The 22,959-nt window shown below is 40.3% G+C and overlaps 1 protein-coding gene across 1 annotated transcript in view; it reads left to right on the forward strand.

Moving 5' to 3' along the window:
• Positions 1 to 12,927: 12,927 nt before the first annotated feature.
• The window catches only part of KDSR (3-ketodihydrosphingosine reductase), a 43,228-nt gene continuing 33,196 nt past the window's right edge, over positions 12,928 to 22,959 (forward strand). Inside the window, exons 1-2 of the mRNA XM_037893261.2 lie at positions 12,928 to 13,208; positions 19,295 to 19,384. Of these exons, the coding sequence (XP_037749189.1) occupies positions 13,095 to 13,208; positions 19,295 to 19,384 (204 nt within the window). The 5' untranslated portion in view covers positions 12,928 to 13,094. The remainder of the gene's footprint in view (positions 13,209 to 19,294; positions 19,385 to 22,959) is intronic.

The raw sequence follows: 22,959 nt of genomic DNA on the forward strand, positions 1-22,959 counted from the left end.
CTTCCTGGACACTACAGTGCTAATAAGCAATGGTCACATAAACACCACCCTATACCGGAAACCTACTGACCGCTATACTTACCTACATGCCTCCAGCTTTCATCAAGACCACACCACACGATCCATTGTCTACAGCCAAGCTCTATGATACAACTGCATTTGCTCCAACCCCTCAGACAGAAACAAACACCTACAAGATCTCTATCAAGCATTCTTACAACAATACCCACCTGCTGAAGTGAAGAAACAGATTGACAGAGCCAGAAGAGAACCCAGAAGTCACCTACTACAGGACAGGCCCAACAAAGAAAATAACAGAACGCCACTAGCCATCACCTTCAGCCCCCAACTAAAACCTTTCCGACGCATCATCAAGGACCTACAACCTATCCTGAAGGACGAGCCATCACTCTCACAAATCTTGGGAGACAGGCCAGTACTTGCTTATAGACAGCCCCCCAACCTGAAGCAAATACTTACCAGCAACCACAAAACAAAACCACTAACCCAGGAACCTATCCTTGCAACAAAGCCCGTTGCCAACTGTCCACATATCTATCCAGGGAACACCATCACAGGGCCTAATCATATCAGCCACACTATCAGAAGCTCGTTCACCTGCACATCTACCAATGTGATGTACGCCATCATGTGCCAGCAATGCCCCTCTGCCATGTACAGTGGCCAAACTGGACAGTCTCTACGTAAAAGAATAAATGGATACAAATCAGACATCAAGAATTATAACATTCATAAACCAGTCGGAGAACACTTCAATCTGTCTGGTCACTCGATTACAGACCTAAAAGTGGCAATTCTTCAACAAAAAAACTTCAGAAACAGACTCCAACAAGAGACTGCTGAATTGGAATGAATTTGCAAACTGGACACCATTAACTTAGGCTTGAATAAAGACTGGGAGTGGATGTGTCATTACACAAAGTAAAACTATTTCCCCATGTTTATTTCACACATACACACCCCCACTGTTCCTCAGACGTTCTTGTCAACTGCTGGAAATGGCCCAACTTGATTATCACTACAAAAGGTTTTTTTTCTCCCCTGCATTTAATAGCTCACCTTACCTGATCACTCTCCTTACAGTGTGTATGGTAACACCCATTGTTTCATGTTCTCTGTGTATATAAAATCTCCCCACTGTATTTTCCACTGCATGCATCCGATGAAGTGAGCTGTAGCTCATGAAAGCTTATGCTCAAATAAATTTGTTAGTCTCTAAAGTGCCACAAGTACTCCTTTTATTTTTGTGGATGCAGACTAACATGGCTACTACTCTGAAATCTGTCAAGTGGAAGAGTGGAGCATCTCTGAATAGATTGTCATCAAGGCCCATTGTTTTGGGGTTTATTTTATTTATATCTCCCAGGAATTTATTGGTGTTTATTACAAAAATTAAACAGGTGAAAATCGGTACCAAATATTCATAAGAATGGCCATCCTGGGTCAGACCAATTGTCCATATAGTCCTGTATCCTGGCCAACAGTGGCCAGAGCCAGATGATTCAGAAGGTATGAACAGAATAGGGCAACTATCAAGTGATTCATCCCCTCTCATCCAGTCCTGGCATCTGGCAGTCAGAGATTTAGGGATACCCAGAGCATGGGATTGTTTCCCTGACCATCTTGGCTAGTAGTCATTGGTGGGCCTATTCTTCATGAACCTATCTAATTCTTTTTTGAACCTGATTATACTTTTGGCCTTCAGAGCATCCACTGGCAATGAGTCCCACAGCTTGACTGTTCATAGTATGAAGAAGTACTTCCTTCTGTTTGTTTTATGCCGCCTCTTAACTTCATTGGGTGACTCCTGGTTCTTGTGTTCTGTGAAGGAGTAAGTAACATTTCCCTCTTCACTTTCTCCACTCCAGTCATTTACAGACTGCTATAATATCTCCCCTTAGTTGTCTCTTTACTAAGCTGAGCAGTCCCAGTCTTTTTAATTGCTCCTCATATGGAAGCTGTTCTATATACCCTTATTGTTTTTGTTGTCCTTCTCTGTACTTTTTCCACTTCTAATCCGTATCTTTTTTGGGATGAGCTGATCAGAACTTCATGCAGTATTCAAGGTGTGGGCTTACCATAGATTTATCTAGCGGCATTATGATATTTTCTGTCTTATTATCTATCCTTTTCCTAATGGTTCCTATTAACATTCTGTTACAGAGTGCTAGGAATATTCTTCTATGAACATTCAACTGTGAACACAGCTCCGTTAACTTAAGTGGAGTTTGACCCATTTACAGCAGCAGCTAATTTGGCCAAAATGTACACACAAGATAATGAAACCTGTTGAAAAAATGACAGCTGACCTATTGAAAGCAAAAACATACTCCATATTAGAGTTAGGGGATGCTTTTTTTTTTATTTTTCAGAAGTTTTAACGTATCCATACAGATATATTCAAATACAATGACAGAAAACACAGCAGTATCGTAGCAATGTTATATACAATGCTCACGCAACAGCCTTAGTTAAGGGAGGTTAAGATTAACTGGTTTTCAAGAATGTCAGATTTTAAAATAAGACCTCAAACATTAAACATCCGGAAAACAAGAGAGTTAAGGAAGCACTTCTCAACCAAGACAGCAAAAGTGTGATATGAACTTTCACATACTGTGATCTTCTTTTTCGTTCCTGCTGAGCTTAATTAGAGGCAGTTGTTTTGTGCCACTAACAGACATTTTGGACACAAATGAAATATAACTCTGGGGCCTGCTCTACACATAAGCTTGAACCACAGTAACTAAATTGGTTAAGTTCCTATCTTTTGTTGCGTTGGTGCAAAATGGTGTGTAGACCAGCCCTGTCTCTCTTCAATCCGTAATAGACTCCTAACCCTGATCCCCCTTAACTTCCCACTGTCACCATGGAAGCCAACAACTAGTTCACACTGCCGTTAGCTGTAACTCCCATAGCTGCACTGCGACAGCAGGCTTGTGCCAGGAGAAAGTGCCCCTCTGGCAGTGCTGAAAGAATCTCTTTACAAGAATGTATATGCATTACCATATACCATATAGACCCATACTAATATAAATAACCCACCTATATGTATCTATATAGTCAAGACACTAAGCTCAGGACCACTCAAAATATGCAGTTAGAATCCTGTTGCATAACTAAACAATTTGCTGTGTAACTAATATTGCAACACAACCCTTCTGTAGCGTGCACATCAATGGAAGGTGTCCACAGACCACAGGCTCAGAACAGGTGGTCTTATCTGGGCAGGGTTGTTTCCTATTGCAACAGACCCTTAAAAGGTCATTATTGTTTTTCTAGCAGGGGGCTAGCTATTACAGTTTTGGGACTTAGATGGTATTTTGATGAACAGCTTAGTCCCTTCTTCTCCGTCAATCAGATTGCTATGGGGCTTGGAACTAGTAAAGAATACTTTTATAGAGCAGTGCACAAGGTAAGAAACGTTGCAATTTTCAACGTCATCAGGTTTGCACTTCAGATCTTCCAAATCTGTAATAGCATCAGTATGACTCTTTAGACTTTTAACTCTTTCACCTTATTTGGAAGGTCTCTGATTGATGCTTGAATTTCAGCTGTCACAGATATGAGCTCAATAAAAATGTCTTTAATGTCAGTATTTGTAGAAGGTGTAGGCTTATCTCTTTCTACATTCTTTTGTTTAAGACATGCTCATTCTGTGCCAAAATAAATATTGGAGATGGATCTCTTGCCTTTTGGGGAAAAAAGGTATGGATAGATTTTCCCCTTGCTGATATTTAAGCAGCAACCTCTGCCTACCTCTTTCACACGCCTTCAATTAAGCTATTTCCTTTTCCCCAATTCATTCTTCTTTTCTCACTTTTCTCTCTTCCTTCCATTTATTTTCTCTTTTTCTAACCCCCTTTCTTTCTCTTTTCCCCTTGTTTTTTCTGTCTCCTTACCTTTCTTTATATTTTAAAGAGGAAAAAAGAAAAGAGATTATCTTTGTGTTGCTTTATTCTTATTTCAAAGCAGATGGTATCTTCTTTTTTCTTTAGTTATTTATTCTTCCATTCTTCCATCTTTTCTGTTGAAGGAAGTTGTATACAGGAGAGTGGAAGGAAGAAAACAATGGGGGTCTGTCTCTTTAACTCCTTTTTTCCTCCAGAGCTACAGGGCAAACACAAATCTGAAATCTGTTCCCCTTCCCTTGTTTACAGCAGTAAATAGATGATGATTATGTTTATTTCTACTTTCTCCTGTGCAATTAGGTTGCTAGTAGCTCCTGTTGTTGCAGGGTAGCGGCAGAAGGGTAAAAATAATTGTGAGTAGCTCCCCTGCTGTGCAGGATACCAGACAGTGCTGGAGTGGGCGGGAATTGTAGTGGAGATTCCCTTGCTTCCTACTAGGGCTGTCAATTAATCACCTTAACTCATGTGATTAACTCAAAAAAATTAATCACGATTAAAAAAATTAATTGTGATTAATCACAGTTTTAATCGCACTGTTAAACAATAGAATACCAATTGACATTTAACAACTATTTTTGGATTTTTTTTACTACATTTTCAAATATATTGATTTCAATTACAACACAGAATACAAAGTGTACAGTGCTCACTTTATATTACTTTTGATTACAAATATTTGCACTGTAAAAATGACAAACAAAAGAAATAGTATTTTTCAATTCACTTTATACAAGTGCTGTAGTGCAATCTCTTTATCGTGAAAGTGAAACTTACAAATGTAGATTTTTTTTGTTACATAACTGCACTCAATAACCAAACAATGTAAAACTTTACAAGCTATAAGTCTACTCAGTCCTACTTCTTGTTCAGCCAATCGCTAAGACGAACAAGTTTGTTTACATTTATCGGAGATAATGTTGCCCTCTTCTTATTTACAATATCACCAGAAAGTGAGAACAGATGTTCGCATGGGACTTTTGTAGCTGGCATTGCAAGGTATTTACTTGCCAGATATGCTAAACATTCATGTCTCTTCATGCTTCGACCACCATTCCAGAGAACATGCTTCCATGCGGATGATGCTTGTTTAAAAAAAAACACATTAATTAAATTTGTCACTGAACTCCTTGGAGGAGAATTGTATCCTGCTCCATGGTTTTACCTGCATTCTGCCATATATTTTGTGTTATAGTATTCTCAGATGACGACCCAGCATATGTTGTTTGATTTAAGAACACTTTCACTGCAGATTTTACAAAATACTAAGAAGATTCTGTGAAAGTAGAATGAATTAAGAATGAATTATATTGAAATTATAATTCATTAAAGAAATGCTACTTGAAGGGTGTGTTGAAATATAGTTGTCAGGAAGAGAAACATTAAGGAGTGTGAGACAATGGGTCCTCAAACTAATTAACTTAGAGCTCCTACTGAGCTAGGAGATTGGTAAACGTTAGTATGCAAATAAGATATGTATGTATATTTGTCAGTTTCTGCTTCCTTTTGTCTCTTATGTTAAATTGGCTTTGGCTTAGCTGTAGAAATAAGTTATCTTTAGCCTCAGAGAGGGGCTCACATCTGGGTGCATTGGCAAAGCGCTTTGCTAATAAACAGAGTGGTCTGACAAATTATGTGAGTCCTGAATCTGACTTTGACAATTCCAATATCAGATTTCTAAAGATAGCTACAGCACTCGACCCAAGGTTTAAGAATCTGAAGTGCCTTCCAAAATCTGAGAAGGACAAGGTGTGGAGCATGCTTTCAGAAGTCTTAAAAGAGCAACATTCTGATGCAGAAACTACAGAACCTGAACCACCAAAAAAGAAAATCAACCTTCTGTTGGTGGCATCTGACTCGGATTATAAAAATGAACATGCATTGGTCCGCGCTGCTTTGGATCGTTATTGATCAGAACCTGTCATCAGCATGGACGCATGTCGTCTGGAATGGTGGTCGAAGATAAAGGGACCTACAAATGATTAGCACATCTGGCACGTAAATATCTTGTGATGCCAGCTACAACAATGCCATCCAAACGCCTGCTCTCACTTTCAGGTGACATTGTAAACAAGAAGTGGGCAGCAATATCTTCTGAAAATGTAAACAAACTTGTTTGTATGAGCGACTGGCTGAACAAGAAGTAGGACTGAGTAGATTTGTAGGCTCTGAAGTTTTACACTCATTTATTTTTGAATGCAGTTTTTTTTTTGTATATAATTCTACATTTGTAAGTTCAACTTTCATGATAAAGGGATTGCGCTACAGTATTTGTATTGGGTGAATTGAAAAATACTATTTCTTTTGTTTTTTACAGTGCAAATATTTGGAATAGAAAATAAATATAAAGTGAGCACTGTACACTTCATATTCTGTATTGTAATTGAAAATCAATATATCTGAAAATGTAGAAAACATCAAAAAATATTTAAATAAATGGTATTCTATTATTATTTAACAGTGTGATTAATCGCACAATATATTTTTTGTAATCGCTTGACAGCCCTACTTCCCACTGTTGCTTTTTGTCCATGGCCTAGCTAGGAGGAGGATGACTGATCTAGGTACAGGAGAGCCTCTTAAGCAATTCCTACTATGATAGGGTAACAGCAGCTGCTCATTAGCAGATTCTGACTCCTGACGCATAACCTTTGGTATCCCGTGCCTACATCATGTAATTAGAGCACGGAAATAAACATAATTCTCTTGCCAGCACTGCTGTGTTTCACATCCTTATTTCATGATGGCAAAAGCAAATGTAACCTTTGCCAAAAATTGATCAAATTAAGTCAGCTGAATATTTTAGTCTGGAAAAAAACCTGGCAGAGAATTGGAGCAGGTGGTTTTAGTGCTTCCAAAATCCCTGCAAGCAACTGCAAAGACAATGGAGAAACTGGAGAGAGTGAAATCCTCCATATGGCTATTTGGGGCAGGCCTAGAGGCACTGGAGATGTATAATACATTCCAGTGGGAGCGTAAGCAGGATATAATAAGTGGAATACATATAATAACTGATAACTCAATTTCGGCTGATGCAAACTCACAAGGGGTTGGCAGATGTCATTCTTCAAGATGATCTTCATGAGCCAAATGTGTCCAAAGTCCTGATTAAAACACAACAGAATTGTACTGAGATTGAAAAAGAAATGCTGGCAATTGGCTTTGCATGCGTGCAGTTTAATGAATACGTTTATTGACAGAAATTGATCATGGTAGAAAAAAAAGACCATAAACCACTGGAAGTCAAATTACAGAAACCATTGTGTAAAATTTCCCACTCGATTTAAGAAAACAAATAGGAAATTGTAAAAGTACTTGTTAAATGTGAAATACAAGCCTGACATAGAGATTCTTATAGTAGATATGCTTTCAAGATCACCTGTAAAAAAAGCAACGAACAGAGATGGAGGAACAGGCTGAAATAAATATAATTCAATAATACCCATTTCTGAAACAAAATGTGACAAGCTCAAATGAGATGCCCATAATGACCCAACTTCACAATAGCTTGAGAAAGTAATTCTAGATGGATGGCCAGCAAAAGAAGCCCAGGCACCTTCAACTTGAAGCACAAAAACATACTGGAACTATAGAGATTAAATTTCTCCATTGGATGGGATTCTGTACCAAGGATGAGCATGAGGTTGGAAATGCTAAACATAATCCCCTGTGCCCCTGTGGGTATTGAGAAGTGTAAGAGGAGAATGCAAGCTGTCCTATTATGGCCAGGCTTTAAGGTTGCTATTGAAGACAAGGCAACCAAGTGTAAAATCTGCAATAAATACAGGAAACAGAATGCAGAAGAAACACACAAACCAACTGGGATTCCAGATCACCTTGGTCCAACTTTGGTTTATGTCTATCTGAGTTGGAGGGATAAGATTACCTCTTATTTGTAGACTTCTATTGTTTTTATTATTATTGTTGAGCTCTTACATCACAGTTTGCTCACTGTGGGATTCCAGATGAGTTAGTAACAGATAATAATGTTCCACCATTCATAAGTGACTCATTTTCATTTTGGGAATTCCTTTTGTCAAATTTGTTCAAAATATGCCAAGCCCTTCCTATGAGTTGGTAGACGAGCCGGTGCTAACAGCAAAGAACTAGGTGTAGTAAATAAGGCAAGCCCTAGAGGATTCAGGGATGCACATTTAACATTGCTGGCATATCGCAACAAACATCACAATGATTTATTAGGATCTCCAGTTCAGAGACGTATGGCTCAAAGAATAAAAACCTTGATTTCAACATCAATCAGGTTTCTTAAATCAAATACAATTAGCCCTAAAGTAGTTTCAAAAGTAGCTATATGTCAGGAAACTTGGCATGTGACGCAACCACTGCCTATCATGCTGACCAGTATCTTCTCACTGTTAACTGTCTCCCCAACCCCAGCATACATCCCATCAGAAGTGGAACACAATGTTCACTTTTGGAAAACAAACTGTTAGCATCCTGCCACGATAATACCAAAGTCATGTCATAGCCATCCCTGACTGTCAGTCAAGTGGGAGGGACAGAAGATGCCTAAATAAACCCCGGGGAAGAAGTTTCTAGCCCTCGTGGTTGTGAAGAAAAGCTTCTAGATATAAAGGATCATAGACAAGAAGGAAAATAAAAAGAACCCAACATTTATTATCATTTTCTTTTTTAATCTTGTGATTTTTAAGCTGGTTGTATGCTTTTTGGATGCCTGCCATATGATTTTTGGACCATTAGGATTGATAGTTCTGCCTTGACCTCTATCCCAGATGTGTCTAGCTCTGTATTTTATTAATTGTCTGCATTAATCTGTGCTGGTTGTTTCTGGGTCATATGATATCTGCTTACCTCCTGCAGCAGCCCTGACTGACTGTTCTTCCCCAGGAGGTGAAGGAGCAGAAAAGGCAGGAAATCAGGCTGGCTGGGCAAGCTGGAAGTTATCTGAAGGCTGGAGCTTTTCCCATCATTACAAGACTGGTTCCAGCAGAAGCCAAAATCCCCAAGTGGGTCTGGGACCCATGTCATGTAGCCTTGACACATTTCAAGTGACTGGAGCCAGGAAACAAACATCAGTCTCATACCAGCTCTCCTGTGTGTCACATCCTAGCCATTACATTACAACAGAGAGGGTGTTCGGAGGGCAGAAGGAAGTTCTTAATCCTAGATCCTCAAAGGTATTGAGGCATCTAACTCCTACTGAAATCAGTGGGATTAGGTGTCCCAATACCTTTGAGGATCTGGGCCTTAGTCTTTTGGAAAAATAGAACAAGAAATTACTCTGTAGCAGCTGCAGGCCACCTCTAAGGCCCAGAAAAAATGGCCACTGTCAGTCTATCCACTCCCGTCCTACCAATAAAAAAGGTCCTAGTGCAGACTATAGCCAATTGCTAGACTGTTTTAGAGAACCATTTTACAAAATCCAACCCACAATATGTGCACATCTTTTAACCAGCAGCAAGGCAGTATAAAAACCGGCCAGAAGGCAACAGTACCTGATGTCATTTCTTGTTTTCTTGCCCACAGTGGGACTTGGCTAGATCCAGGCCACACCAAGGCCTTTCACCACAATGTTGCCCACTGGAGGGGAAGCGGAGCTATTGCTCCAGTTATCTGGTCCCTGTTTATTCTAATTTGCTGGTCAGCACCATATTGAGGAGTGGGATATAGGCAGAGACACTAGCACTGTTTCTAGAGTCTTCAACCTGCCTGCCTGTACTTTTAGTGATCTTTTCCTTCACCTGGAGGCATCTGAAATTGGGCAGATATTCTCACAGGTACTGGTTGTATTTTGGGACACTGTTCCAAGCTGTGCACACAGATCTTAAACCCCGCACACACAGCAAAACACCACGCGCACTCCAGCTTCGGCTTTATTTAATTTATTTATTTTGCTTCGGAGGCAGCACAGAAGAAATTTTTTGGGCACACGGCCTGTTAAAAATTAGAGGGAACATTGTTTTGGGAATATTTTCTTACCAAGAAAGAGGTAAAAAGGACACTTTTTGTGGCAGCCATTTTGAGTGTGGCATCACCTATATGCTACCCCATCCTATTACTTTGATACTAAAATTGCCAAATGCCTTTGGTCATTACCAGTAACTCACCTGTTACCATATTCTTCAACCTGTAACATAACTTGTTATTGCTAGATTTTGGTTGAGATTTTAAATGCACAAAATTAGGGACATATACAATTATGGTTGCCACAGCTGCTGTAATTTGGTCATTTGAATCTACATGGTATTATGTATGTATGACCTTTGGCCTTGGAGTTTATTTGCTATAGACCCATACCTTTCAGCTTCTTCAGCCCAGGGATGATGATTATCTCATCAACTACACCCTCAAATTACCATATTACTAATAATTAATTTTATGCAGTTTCTTAAATGCACACCAAACATTACAAAGCATATAAGTGAAGGTCTCTCAAGCACTGGGACCCTCCCACCTCACAGGGTCCTAGAACCCAGGTACCAGGCCAGTCCAGACCAAATGGCTATACCACAGTTAAACAATCCATTAGCCCAAGCATCATTAGCCTGAGTTACTGGGTTTTTAATTGCAGTGTAGTCATAGCAATGGTGGCTACATATAAATACTGAATAGATATATGGACAGAATTCAGCCTGAGACAACTGAGGTGTTTAATAATAGTACTCATCACTACTCTCTGGTGACATCCCTCCAGGAAAGATATAAGCCATTTTAGTTTGTTTCCTTGGACTCCCACTACAATAGAACCTCAGAGTTACAAACACCTCAGGAATGGAGGTTGTTCATAACTCTGAACAAAACATTATAGTTGTTCTTTCAAAAGTTTACAACTGAACATTGATTTAATACAGCTTTGAAACTTTACTATGCAAAAGAAAAATGCTGTTTTCCCTTTTTGTAGTAGTTTTTGTTTAACACAGTACTGTATTTGCTCCCCCCCCGCCCCCCGTCTCCGCTGCTGCCTGATTGCGTACTTCCAGTTCCAATTGAGGTGTGCGGTTGACTGGTCAGTTCATAACTCTCATGTTCATAACTCTGAGGTTCTACTGTACCTCCCTCAGACAGAACAGCAGTGGGGAGGGGGGCGAGAAAACCTGGATTTGTGCTGGAAATGGCCCAACTTGATTATCATACACATTGTAAGGAGAGTGATCACTTTAGATAAGCTATTACCAGCAGGAGAGTGGAGTGGGAGGAGGTATTTTTTCATGCTTTGTGTGTATATAAAAAGATCTTCTACACTTTCCACAGTATGCATCCGATGAAGTGAGCTGTAGCTCACGAAAGCTTATGCTCAAATAAATTGGTTAGTCTCTAAGGTGCCACAAGTACTCCTTTTCTTTTTGCGAATACAGACTAACACGGCTGTTACTCTGAAACCCGTCAGTATCTTTAGGTTGACCATGTTAGATACTGTCCAAGGATAAGAGAATGGATTTCTGTCCTCCAGTATGAGATCATCAGTTTCATCCATGTGGTTTCCAGACTATTTCTGGTCCTGAATATAGATACCGAAGGGGCCCCATGTCATCTTTGGTTAGATAAGATCAGACACATCTTTTGGCTGGTGTCTCTTTCTCCCATATTCTCCCTGAGTCTTGTTAGGTCTTCTATATTTATATCGAACATTATTTTCTTTCCATTCCTACTGATAAAACGCTTGCCGTCATGTTGGTAGTTTCTCAACTAATAGAATTCTTCCTCTTTTGCTTCCTCATATTTCTATTCAAAACATTTAAACTGAAATCATCTCACTTCTTTTCTCGCTCCATGCCAACTCCTTCCCAAATCTCTAGAGCCCTTCGCAGATACAAAATCTGTATCCTCATCCTATCCGCAAACCGCAAAAATGGTCCGTGGATATCTGCATCTGCGGATTTACAGGGCTCTACAAATCTCATCACTGGCTTCCCACCTTTCACTGCATCAAATTCAGGCTCCTTGCCCTCACCTTCAAAACTGTGCATGATCTCTGCCTACATCTCAGCTCCAGTTTCCTCCCACTCTCTAATCTCCTTGCAGTATTATTTGCACACCCTTCTTTTTTTCTGTCTTGGTTAGTCTCTCTGGGCTGGGACCTTGCTTTGTTTACTTCGTAAATAGCTGTGTGCAATTTTAAGATGCTGTATAACACTATTATTAATAATATAATCTGTGGGTGTTTCTCATTCAGGAGATAATTATATCCTAAGCTGAGAAAACTCAGGGACCTATATGCCTATAGCAAATACATTATTTGGTTAAAGCGGAGGAGTTGTTTAATTCCGATTGCCCAGAGCAGTTTTGTGTTTTTAAATGCAGTTCGACTCTTTTTGGATTCCGTCCTGCAAACAATTTGCTCGCGCTCCGTATCCAGGACTATTAGCTCCCTGACCACACAGTTCTTTCTTAGGTTTCAGAGTAGCAGCTGTGTTAGTCTGTATTCACAAAAAGAAAAGGAGGACTTGTGGCACCTTAGAGACTAATAAATTTATTTGAGCATCAAATCTTTCTTAGCTACTCACCAGCTGCTCAAAAGCCTGGGCCCCCCTCAGGGTCAGCCCCGCCGAGCAGCAGCACCACCAGCCGAGGTCCACCTCTGCAAATCAGAGCTCGGCGGTGCCCAAATTTCCTGCCAGGGAGGCCAAACCTCCCACCACGGGGAGCAGGCTGGGAGCTCTGCGCTCCCGCCCGGTGCAATCCGCGGGCACGAACCCGGCCTGCCCCCCCTGCGAACCCGCAGCGGCGGCCCGTTCACAGCTCGCGCGTTCCCGCCGATTGACCCCCCCCGGAGGGCCAGGGCCAGGCCCGGGCCCGCGGCAAGGCCCGGCCAGGAGCAAAGTCCCCGCTCGCCACCAGGGGGCGCTCGCGCAAACCCCCAACCGCCGCCTTGCCTCGACCGAACTGCGTCCCGGGACGTACCCACGGGAAACCAATCCCCGCGCACCTTACGCCACGCTGGCCAATCCCCGGGCAGGATCGCGCCCCGCAGAACTCCGACCCGTCCGGCTAGCCAATCCCCTCGCAGCTCGCCCGTCCCGCGGGCCAATCACGGAGCGTAGCCGCTGTCTGTCCTTTCCCTCCCCCTCCCGCCTCCCGTGACAGAGCGGTACCCTAGGGCCGGGGCTCGGGCGGCGCAGAGCGGCCGCCGCTGCGGAGCGAGCTGGCTCCTGGTGCTGTCGGCCGCGGCCCCGCCCGCCCCGAGCCATGCTGCTGCTGCTGCTGGCGGCCGCCTGCGTCGTGGCCTTCGTGCTGCTGCTCTACATGGTGTCGCCGCTCATCAGCCCCAAGCCCCTCAAGCTGCCCGGCGCCCACGTCGTGGTGAGTGTGGGGGCGCTGCCGCCGCCGCCTCTCTCCGCCCCGGCCTCCTTCGCCCTCCTCACCCGCCTCCGGCCCCATCGCCCTGCCGGGTGGGCGGCCCCCGGGGCCAGGCTGGTGTCGGGGCGAAGATGCCGCCTTGCCTTGGTTTCTTGGTGGGGGGGGGAAGGGGCTGCGGGTAACTCGAGGTGGGGACCCTGCCGGGACATCGCGGGGTGTGTGTGTCTGTCTGTCTGTCTGCACCTCCTGTAGACGGCGGGGGGGGTGTGCGTGTGGACGCATCTGTACGTGAGGTGGGGATTGAGTGCGCCTGTGTCTGTGTGTCTATACACAGCGTGGGTGTGTAGTGGGGGGTGTATATACATAGGGTGCATGCATGTGTGTATATATACACATAGTATATGGATTGGGGGGTGTATAAATATGGTTGTGTGTGTGTATATATATATCTCCATATGCATATAGTGTGGGGGCGGTGGAATGTATATAGGTATGTGTATAAATACGTTTGTGTGTGTGTATATATACATATATATCTGTATATCCGTATATCCACATGCATATATAGATGCACATAGTGTGTGGGTTGTGAGTATAACGCGCACACATATGCGCACATAGTGTGGGGTATGTGTGTATATTGTTTGCTGTGTAAGCAGTGAGCTTCCTTGACTCCTACTTCAGCCCCTCCCCCCATAGGAAGACCTAGCAAAAGAAGTTTGTGTCAGCCTCTTCCCCTGGATTAAGTGGGATTGGAGGATCAGTTTAAAAAGCACTCCCATGGTACAACAAAGTGGTGGTGATGGTGATAACTGATTGCAATGTTCACCAACATTCGAACATAATTTAGTTTAACTGGAGAGGAAGAGACATCACATTTCTAACCCCAGGAGATTTATATTTTTGTCCTCACTGTAGTAGCTGAGGTCCTACGTAGAGGTAGTTCTTAACTATGGAGCCACTATCAGTGCCCTATTCAATATACATGTTTAAGATAGTATTGTGTGCACTGGGGATGTCTAAGCAATGTGAGAGGTGCTCTTTGTGTGTGTCTCTGGGAGACCATTGCTTATCTCAGCTGGCAAAAGACATTCATCTGGTTCACTGGGAATGCACACTATCTTTGGTATTTTGTATTGTTAAATTGAATTTATTAGTCTTTAATGACACTTATAACCCTAGATTTACTGGATACTTCATATTCATTGTTTCCAGTAGCATCTGCAATGTGGTACAGGTTGTAGAAACACAAAAGAATTTATAGTCTAAGGCAGGGGTAGCCAACCTGAGCCTGAGGAGGAGCCAGAATTTACCAATGTATATTGCCAAAGAGCCACAGTAATACATGAGCAGCACCACCCAGCAGCTCCCCCCACTCCCAGCACCTCCCACCCACCGACAGCCCTGCTGAACAGCGCCTCCTCTTCCTTCCCTGCGCCTTCTGATCAGCTGTTTCGTGGTGTGCAGGAGGCTGGGGAGGGGAAGGGAGGAGGGAGGGCATGGCAGGCTCAGGGTGGGGATGGGAAGGGATGGAGTGGGGGCAGGGCCTGTGGCAGAGCCAGGGGTTGAGCTATGAGCACCCCCTGGCACATTGGAAAGTTGGCGCCTGTAGCTCCAGCCCTGGAGTCGGTGCCTATACAAGGAGCCACATATTAACTTCTGAAGAGCCACATGTGGCTCCAGAACCACAGGTTGGCCACCTCGTCTAAGGCTTATTCTCCAAGATAAATCAGAGCGTGGAGGAAAATGGGGACAACATACAAATAAAGTGGTCAGGTGTCATATCCTTTTTTCAAATTTAAAAATAGTCCTCATCTCCTTAAGCAGCTTGTTGGTTGCCTGTTGGTATCATGGTAGATAGTGAGTTTTTAGAAGGTGTGAGGTAGGCATAGTGGAAATGTACGTGCAGATAAATAGGGAGTGGGGGGAAAAGATGGGCCTTGAAGGTGGGGTCAAGAAGCCACATGTTGCTTTAAATGCATAAAATAAACCTGGTCCCTGCCATGCGGAGCTTATAGTTTAATTACATTTGCCAGAGCATCTATGACTGCATAGAGTTCTATGGGAGTTGTGAGTGCTGTGCATCTTTTGAGGTCAGACCTCTAAATAAAAGTGGACTACAGGCACTGGGGCTTAGTTTGTGTTGCACCTGTAAGAGGCACAGTATAGAACTCACAGGCCTAGGAACTACCTTTGCACTCTTCCAAACTGGGCTATTCTGCAAACTTCAGTGGCCACCAGCGTAACCTAGACATCTCTGGAGACCTGCCTAAGTTACAGCAACATCCCCAATACAGTGGGCTACAGTGCTACCTGGAATCTTTGTAGCACTGTGGCCCAGACCTCTCCTGTCTTGGAAAGCCCCTGTGTGCTAGGGCTTACAATAATGTCATCTGAAGGCAAACTTAGTAGCTTTTTCCACAGTGCTAGTACCAGGGGAAATTCTCCAGCAGGTAGTCAGGGTTTTTAGGGCCCCTTTATGGATCTCTGGCCCTCTCACACAGCATAAAGGGGCTAGAACAAGGGTGAGGATCTTGCCCTATTACTGTACTTGTGTTGATTGACCAGGGTATAACATTGAACAGACAACCAGAGTGTTCTTAGTGTCGTGAATTTTATAAAGCCACTTATAATTTTGTGTTGCCAGTTCTCATACATATAGCACCTACATCCTTAGGTCTATATGTTGCTCTCAATGTATTTACCTTTCCTAAAAACTACTCTGATGGCTCAGAATTCTTAAATGGGAAACATCAAGGCCTTATTAAAAAGAGAGAGCCCCACAAACTTTAAGCGATCCCATTTTAGTTTTCTTTAACATAAATTTAATCACACTCTTTCATAAAACATTACTGATTGGGATGACTTACTGAAACTTACAGCAAACCTTTCTAAGGTAGCTCAGTTTTTAGGCATTTTAACTTTGATAATGGCCATCTAAATTTCACAAGTTTAGATTTCAATGTTTACCTACTATGTGGTACAATAGGTAAAAAACCTTAAATGACTGTGCCATCAGGAGGAGGTTCTGGGGATCCTGTTTATATTACCATTCCCCACTCAGAAAGCGTCAGAACTTATGTACCGTATATACTCATTCATTAGCCCGTTCATTTATAAGCCAACCCCCTAAGATGGATAGGTAAAAAGAGTAAAAACTGTATGACCCTTTCATAAGCCGACTCTATATTTCAGGAGCTGGCAAACTTTGGCTCCCGGCCTGTCAGGGTAAGCCGCTGGCGGGTCAGGATGTTTTGTTTACCTGGAGCATTCAGAGGCACGGAGCCCCTCAGCTCCCAGTGGCCACGGTTCGCCGTTCCCAGCAAATGGGAACTGTGGGAAGTGGCGCGCAACTTCCCACAGCTCCCATTGGCTGGGAACAGTGAACCGCAGCCACAGGGAACTGAGGGGCTCCATGCCTGCAGACGCTCCAGGTAAACAAAACGACAATATATTAGATATTCAATTCAATGATTTCATAGTTTAAAAATCATCACATTTTGGTGTAGACTTGTTTATAAGCCGACCCCCGCTCTTTGATGCATCCCTTTTTTACCAAATATATTTGGCTTATGAATGAGTATATATGGTACTCTGTTATTACAGGAATTACATGACAAAAAGAGTTCGTAAGATGTAATTGCATAATTAAAAATTCATTATTGAAGGCGAACATTTGCTCTAGTGTGGTTTTGTGGGTTCTAAAAAACTGTAACTTTTTCATGTAACTTTTTTTTAATGGTGTTTCATCATATAAAGTATTATTTTAACAGATACATTTTTAGACCTACCTGCGTTCAGGAAAATTTTTAGTTAAATGTTCTCATTTGGAAATCTTTGGCTGGTCTGAACTGAACATAGCTTTCAAATTTATAAAGTTGTTTGGGAATGCTGGTAATCCTGTAGCGCTTAAATGAAATTTAATTTCAGTAATGTAAACTGCATTAATAGATCCATACCAGAGTTTCCTGTTTTCATATTTCACACAGAAGTAAGGAATACTGTTGCAAATTAGACACTTTCAGATGTCCTTTTTTAATAAACTATCACCATTTGACAATAAATACAATTATTATTTAGAATATCTCTCAGTAGGTAAAACTGTTTTATTCTGGAGCACGAAAAACTTCTATTTAGAGGCTCTCTTTTTCCTGGTGACACACACAAAATATCTAAGGTATTACCTTGCAGGAAGGACCTTGTAGGACTTAATGAAACTTCGAATAAAATTTAGCCTAGTGGTTCTTTCTTTAGTTTTTTTTCAAGCCAAGTAACTTCCCCTTCCCACTCCACTCCCTCCCCAAAATAAGCCACCACAACCCCAGTCTTGTCAAATATCATGTTTAGTACCTTTAGTTGTATGACTTTCATCTAGATAATTAGCACTTTTTTGGCCTTGGCCATCTTCGTGTGCAAAAGCTGAGGTCCAGAAATTTAAGTGTTAAAAAAGAGGCAGAGCTGGGAACAGGATCCAGGAATTCTTAATCTTAATTCCCTCCTGCTTCTGGGGATGGAACACAAGTTAAGGCTAGCCTTTTTATAAAATCATGGAATTATACGTAGTGGTAGAAGCCGGTGAGGAGACAGCATGGTTTAGTGGAGAGAGCACTGGTTTGGGGGTCAGGAGACCTAGTAGATCTGCTTCTTTTGCTGACTCAGCTCTGCCTCGGTTTTGGAAAATGTGTTACTATTGAATGCTATAAGTGTGCATTTGTAACTGACTGCAAGAAATGAGGTAACTTTTTATATATACGTTTACTAACTAAATTATGTCTTAAATTGTTTAAAATAGAGGTGTAGTTTAAAATAGGGACGTGATCTCCCCATCTGTAATATGGAGAATAATACCTTTCTCTTTGAAGTGTTTTGAGATCTCTGGATGAAAAGAATGATATAAAAGCCAGTTTTAATAATACTTAGTCTTTTTGAAGAGGAGTGTGATGGGGAAGTGGTTTCTGCTTTAATTGTTAAAACAATCCCAAAGACATTTTCCACAGTCCCTTTAAAACAAAAGAACCACGAAAAGTAACTGATTCTAGCTATTTTGAAATGTCTGGTTTTTGTTAATTATATTGCCCAGTTGCGGGATTGAAAAGCTAAATACTATAGACATGGGAAGAGCTGAATTTTACTCAGTTTTTACAGCTTATCGGTTTTCTTGTTTTACAGTCAGAGGAAAATTTGGGCTAAACACCCAAAACACTAATTTAAAAAAAATCCATAAAATACCCAAGTGATCTGGGCATTAATTTTCAATATGTCTGACCAATAAGAACAGCCATACGTATCTTACAATTTGCATGAAATAGACTGAATTTTAGAAAAAGTAAACACAAAAGAGGAATACCCAATAGCTATACTCTTTTATAATTTAGTGGAATTGCCTAATTGGTTAACAGAGAAGAAGGTATTTTGAATCATAGGCTGTAAATTTTAACTTTGTCTTTTTGTCAAGATTACATCTTCACTGAGCGAAGTTGAACTGTTCTTTGTTGCACAACTGATTTCTATTACTACTTCATATATACCAATTGGATTTGGTCCAATGGTTAGTTAATAGTAATAGATTAAAGGGATGGCCAGCCAGCATTCATTCTGATTTAAAGTTTGCTATGAACTGTCTTGTCTTCTTAGAGAAACCTTTGTATCAGTTGTTTTTACAGAGTTCAGTCTGTTACAACTGAGTTTGACAAATAAAATGCTTGTGCAGTAGATAAGAGTCAAGCAAAAATATGAGGCCAGATGGAAGTGAGGTCTAGGGTATGGGCTAAAGGTATGTTCAGATTTTAGATGAAAGGTTGCAGTAGGACAGTGCATATTAGTATCAAATTGTATATACACCTAATACTGAACTAAAAAAGAAAATTTAAGAGACTCCTTGATGTAAGGAGCTCTGTTTTTTTTTTGTTTTTGTTTTGTTTTTTACATACTCACTTTTCTACAGTGTATCTTTGATAGATTAATGGTCACCTTTGATATATTTCAGAGAATGATTAAGAACTCTGAGAATGCAGTTGTGATTTGTAGGGCTGGGGAGATGAAAATAATGAATTGTTAATTAAATTACCTAAATGATGTATCTTTTTTAGGTAACTGGAGGTTCCAGTGGAATTGGAAAATGTGTTGCTATTGAATGCTATAAGCAGGGTGCATTTATAACTCTGATTGCAAGAAACGAGGTAACTTTTTATATGTATGTTTACTAAGTTATGTATTTAAGTGTTTAAAATAGAGGTGTCGTTTCAAATACGGATGTGTTATAAAATAATATAGTTTGGAAGTAATTGTTCATACTATGTTGCTGATTAATATTTTAATTGAAGTAACTAAAATCTCATGAGTTTTTCTTTGTCCAAGCAACTGGCTTGTTACAGAAACAGATTCTGAATGTGTCTTAGAAATGTTATTGACTGGAAAAAATTATATTTACATATACTGCTTGTTTCCTATAACTGTTGCTTTCAAGAACATGTAACTTCTTTCCTCCCTGGTAGTTCTTCTTTCATTTGGAAAAAAATTGGTTTCTCCTGTCTCTGTGTTCTTATGGAACACAGTCCAACATTTCTGTGTTGTTGGACTCTGTTTCATAAGAACACAGAGACAGGAGGTTGTTCTTATCAGTAGGGCTCTACCAAATTCATATGAAAAATGTGTCATGGACCGTGAAATCTGGTATGTTACGTAATTTTACACTATATTTTAAAAATACCTTATGCTATAGGGTAAAAGTATACAAAAGTACACAGCGTTTCTCAAAGCAGGGGTCCTGACCCAAAAGGGGTTTGCAAGGCTATTGTAGGGGATCATGGTATTGCTACCCTTACTTCTGTGCTGTTGCTGGTGGCAGTGCTGATTTCAGAGCTGGGCACCCGGCCAGCAGCCGTTGATTTCCAGCCACCGAGCTCTGAAGGCAGCGCAGAAGTAAGAGTGGCAATACTGTGACCCCCTACAATAGCCTTGTTATCCCCCTCAGTGTGAGAGACGCTGAGTCTTAAGGGCTTTACATGTTTATATTTTGCTGTTTTCAAATGCATATTCATGTTTTGTTACAACACCATGAAATTTAAGATTTAAATATCTGAAACCATGAATTTCAAGATTTTTTTAAATGATATGGCTGTGAAATTTACAAAAATGGACTGTGAATTTGGTAGGGCCCTACTCATCAGTGATGGTATGGGCACAGCCTGGGAAATAGCATTTATTGTATTTAATATTCTACTGACTGGATTTGTATTAGTCTAAAACAACGTTTCCCAAACTGTGTTCCGCATGATGCGAATAGGTGTTCCGTGAAAGAATCGTAATTAGAAAAAAGGGTCTTGTACTTGATTTTTGTACTACTTTGTACGCGCTTTCCAGTTAGAAATTGTTAGTTCAAGTTTATTTTAAATTTGTATTTTTGCTTTGTTTTATAAAACAAAATATATTTGAGCATAAATAACGCAATTTTTTATTTGAAAACCAAATGACTACAAAATAATATTGTAAGTGTTCTGTAAATATACACCAGGTGTTCCATGGCCAAAAAAGTTTGAGAAACGCTGGTCTAAAAGATAGGACATTCAGAGCATGAAACACTATAGTAGTATGATTCACTGCTATATTGTATCATACAATGCAGATTTGTCTGTACTATGCTGCTGCCTTTTAAATTTCTTGTCAACCAGTGATGGATTTGACAAATGAATACTGTACATAGAATTCAGAAAACACTTTCTGTCAGGCCTCTAATAATTTTAAGATTAAAAAAAACAATCTAAGCCTGAATTAATTAAATCTTTTCCTTGAATTGATTTATCTCTTGCTATTGGAGCTCATTTAATTTTTTTATCAACACTTTTTTATTTTAAAAAAAGGGTTTTAATGAAAAGTAAAACTTTTTTAGAAAACATCTAGTTTTTTCAATGGAAAAACTGAACTGAAAACTTTCCAGGTTTCATATTTTTGTCAATAAGTTGGGGGGGGGGGAGAAATCAGGAAACATACAGCAAACTTTGAAATTAAACATAAAAATTGGCATTTTTTCAATTACCTCTACTTATTATGTTTGGTAACTTACATAGTTGAAAATGTCTTTTGCATAAACTTGACCAGTCTGATAAATTTAAAATTACCCTCACGCTGCCAAAAAAAAAAAAAAGAAGTGATATTTCAAACTTTCCTTATCTGTTCTGAATTTTGGAATAAATGATTGGTTTGTTATACGGTTATTCCACGTGTTCTTCAGTATGATTTAAACAATCATATAAATAAACAGTAACCTGTAAAGCAATAACATACAAATTCCTAATCCCTTCATGTAAATAAATTAGGGCTGTCAAGCGATTAAACAATAATAGAATACCATTTATTTAAATATTTTTGGATGTTTTCTATATTTTAAAATATATTTATTTCAGTTGCAACACAGAGTACAAAGTGTACAGTGCTCACTTTGTATTTTTATTACAAATATTTGCACTGTAAAAAAACAAAAGAAATAGTGTTTTTCAATTCACCTAATACAAGTACTGTAGTGCAATCTTTGTCATGAAAGCTGAACTTTCAAATGTAGAATTATGTACAACAAAAAACTGCATTCAAAAATAAAACAATATAAAACTTTACAGCCTGCAAGTCTACTCAGTCCTATTTCTTGTTCAGCCAATCACTGAGACAAACAAGTTTGTTTACATTTATGGGAGTTAACGTTGCCCACTTCTTGTTCACAATGTCACCTGAAAGTGAGAACAGGAATTTACATGGCATAGTTGTAGCCGGTGTTGTAAGATATTTATGTGCTAGATGTGCTAAAGATTCATATGTCCCCTCATGCCTCAACCACAATTCCAGAGGACATGCGTCCATGGTGATGATGGGTTCTGCTTGATAACAATCCAAAGCAGTGCAGACCAACACATGTTCATTTTAATCATCTGAGTCAAATGCCACCAGGAGAAGGTTGATTTTCATTTTTGGTGGTTTGGGTTCTGTAGGTTCTGCATCAGAATGTTGCTCTTAAAACTTCTAAAAGCATGCTCCACACCTCATCCCTCTCAGATTTTTGGAAAGCACTTCAGATTCTTAAACCTTGGGTGGAGTGCTGTAGCTATCTTTAGAAATCTCACATTGGTACCTTCTTTACGTTTTGTCAAGCCTTCAGCAAAAGTGCTCTTAAAACGAACAACATATGCTGAGTTATCATCTGAGACTACTATAACACGAAATATATGGCAGAATGTGGGTAAAACAGAGCCAGAGACATAAAATTCTCCCCCAAGGAGTTCAGTCAAAAATTTAATTGACACATTATTCTTTTAACGAGCGTCATCAGCATGGAAGCATGTCCTCTGAATGGTGGCTGAAGCATGAAGAGAAATACGAATGTTTAGCATATCTGGCACGTAAAATACCTTGCAACGCCAGCTACAAAAGTCCCATGCAAACACCTGTTCTCACTTTCTGGTGACATTGTAAATAAGAAGTGGGCAACATTATTTCCCGTAAATGTAAACAAACTTGTTCATCTTAGCGATTGGCTGAACAAGAAGTAGGACTGTAAAGTTATAGGCTGTAAAGTTCTATATTTTGTTTTTGAGTGCAGTTATGTAACAAAAAACACATTTGTAAGTTGCACTTTCATAATAAAGAGATTGCACTAAAGTATTTGTATGTGGTGAATTGAAAAATATTATTTCTTTTGTTAATCATTTTACAGTGCAAATATTTGTATTAAAAATAATATAAAATGAGCAATGTTTACTTTGTATTC

This window comes from Chelonia mydas, chromosome 2 (assembly GCF_015237465.2).
Source record: "Chelonia mydas isolate rCheMyd1 chromosome 2, rCheMyd1.pri.v2, whole genome shotgun sequence".
In the NCBI taxonomy this organism is placed as follows: Eukaryota; Metazoa; Chordata; order Testudines; family Cheloniidae; genus Chelonia; species Chelonia mydas.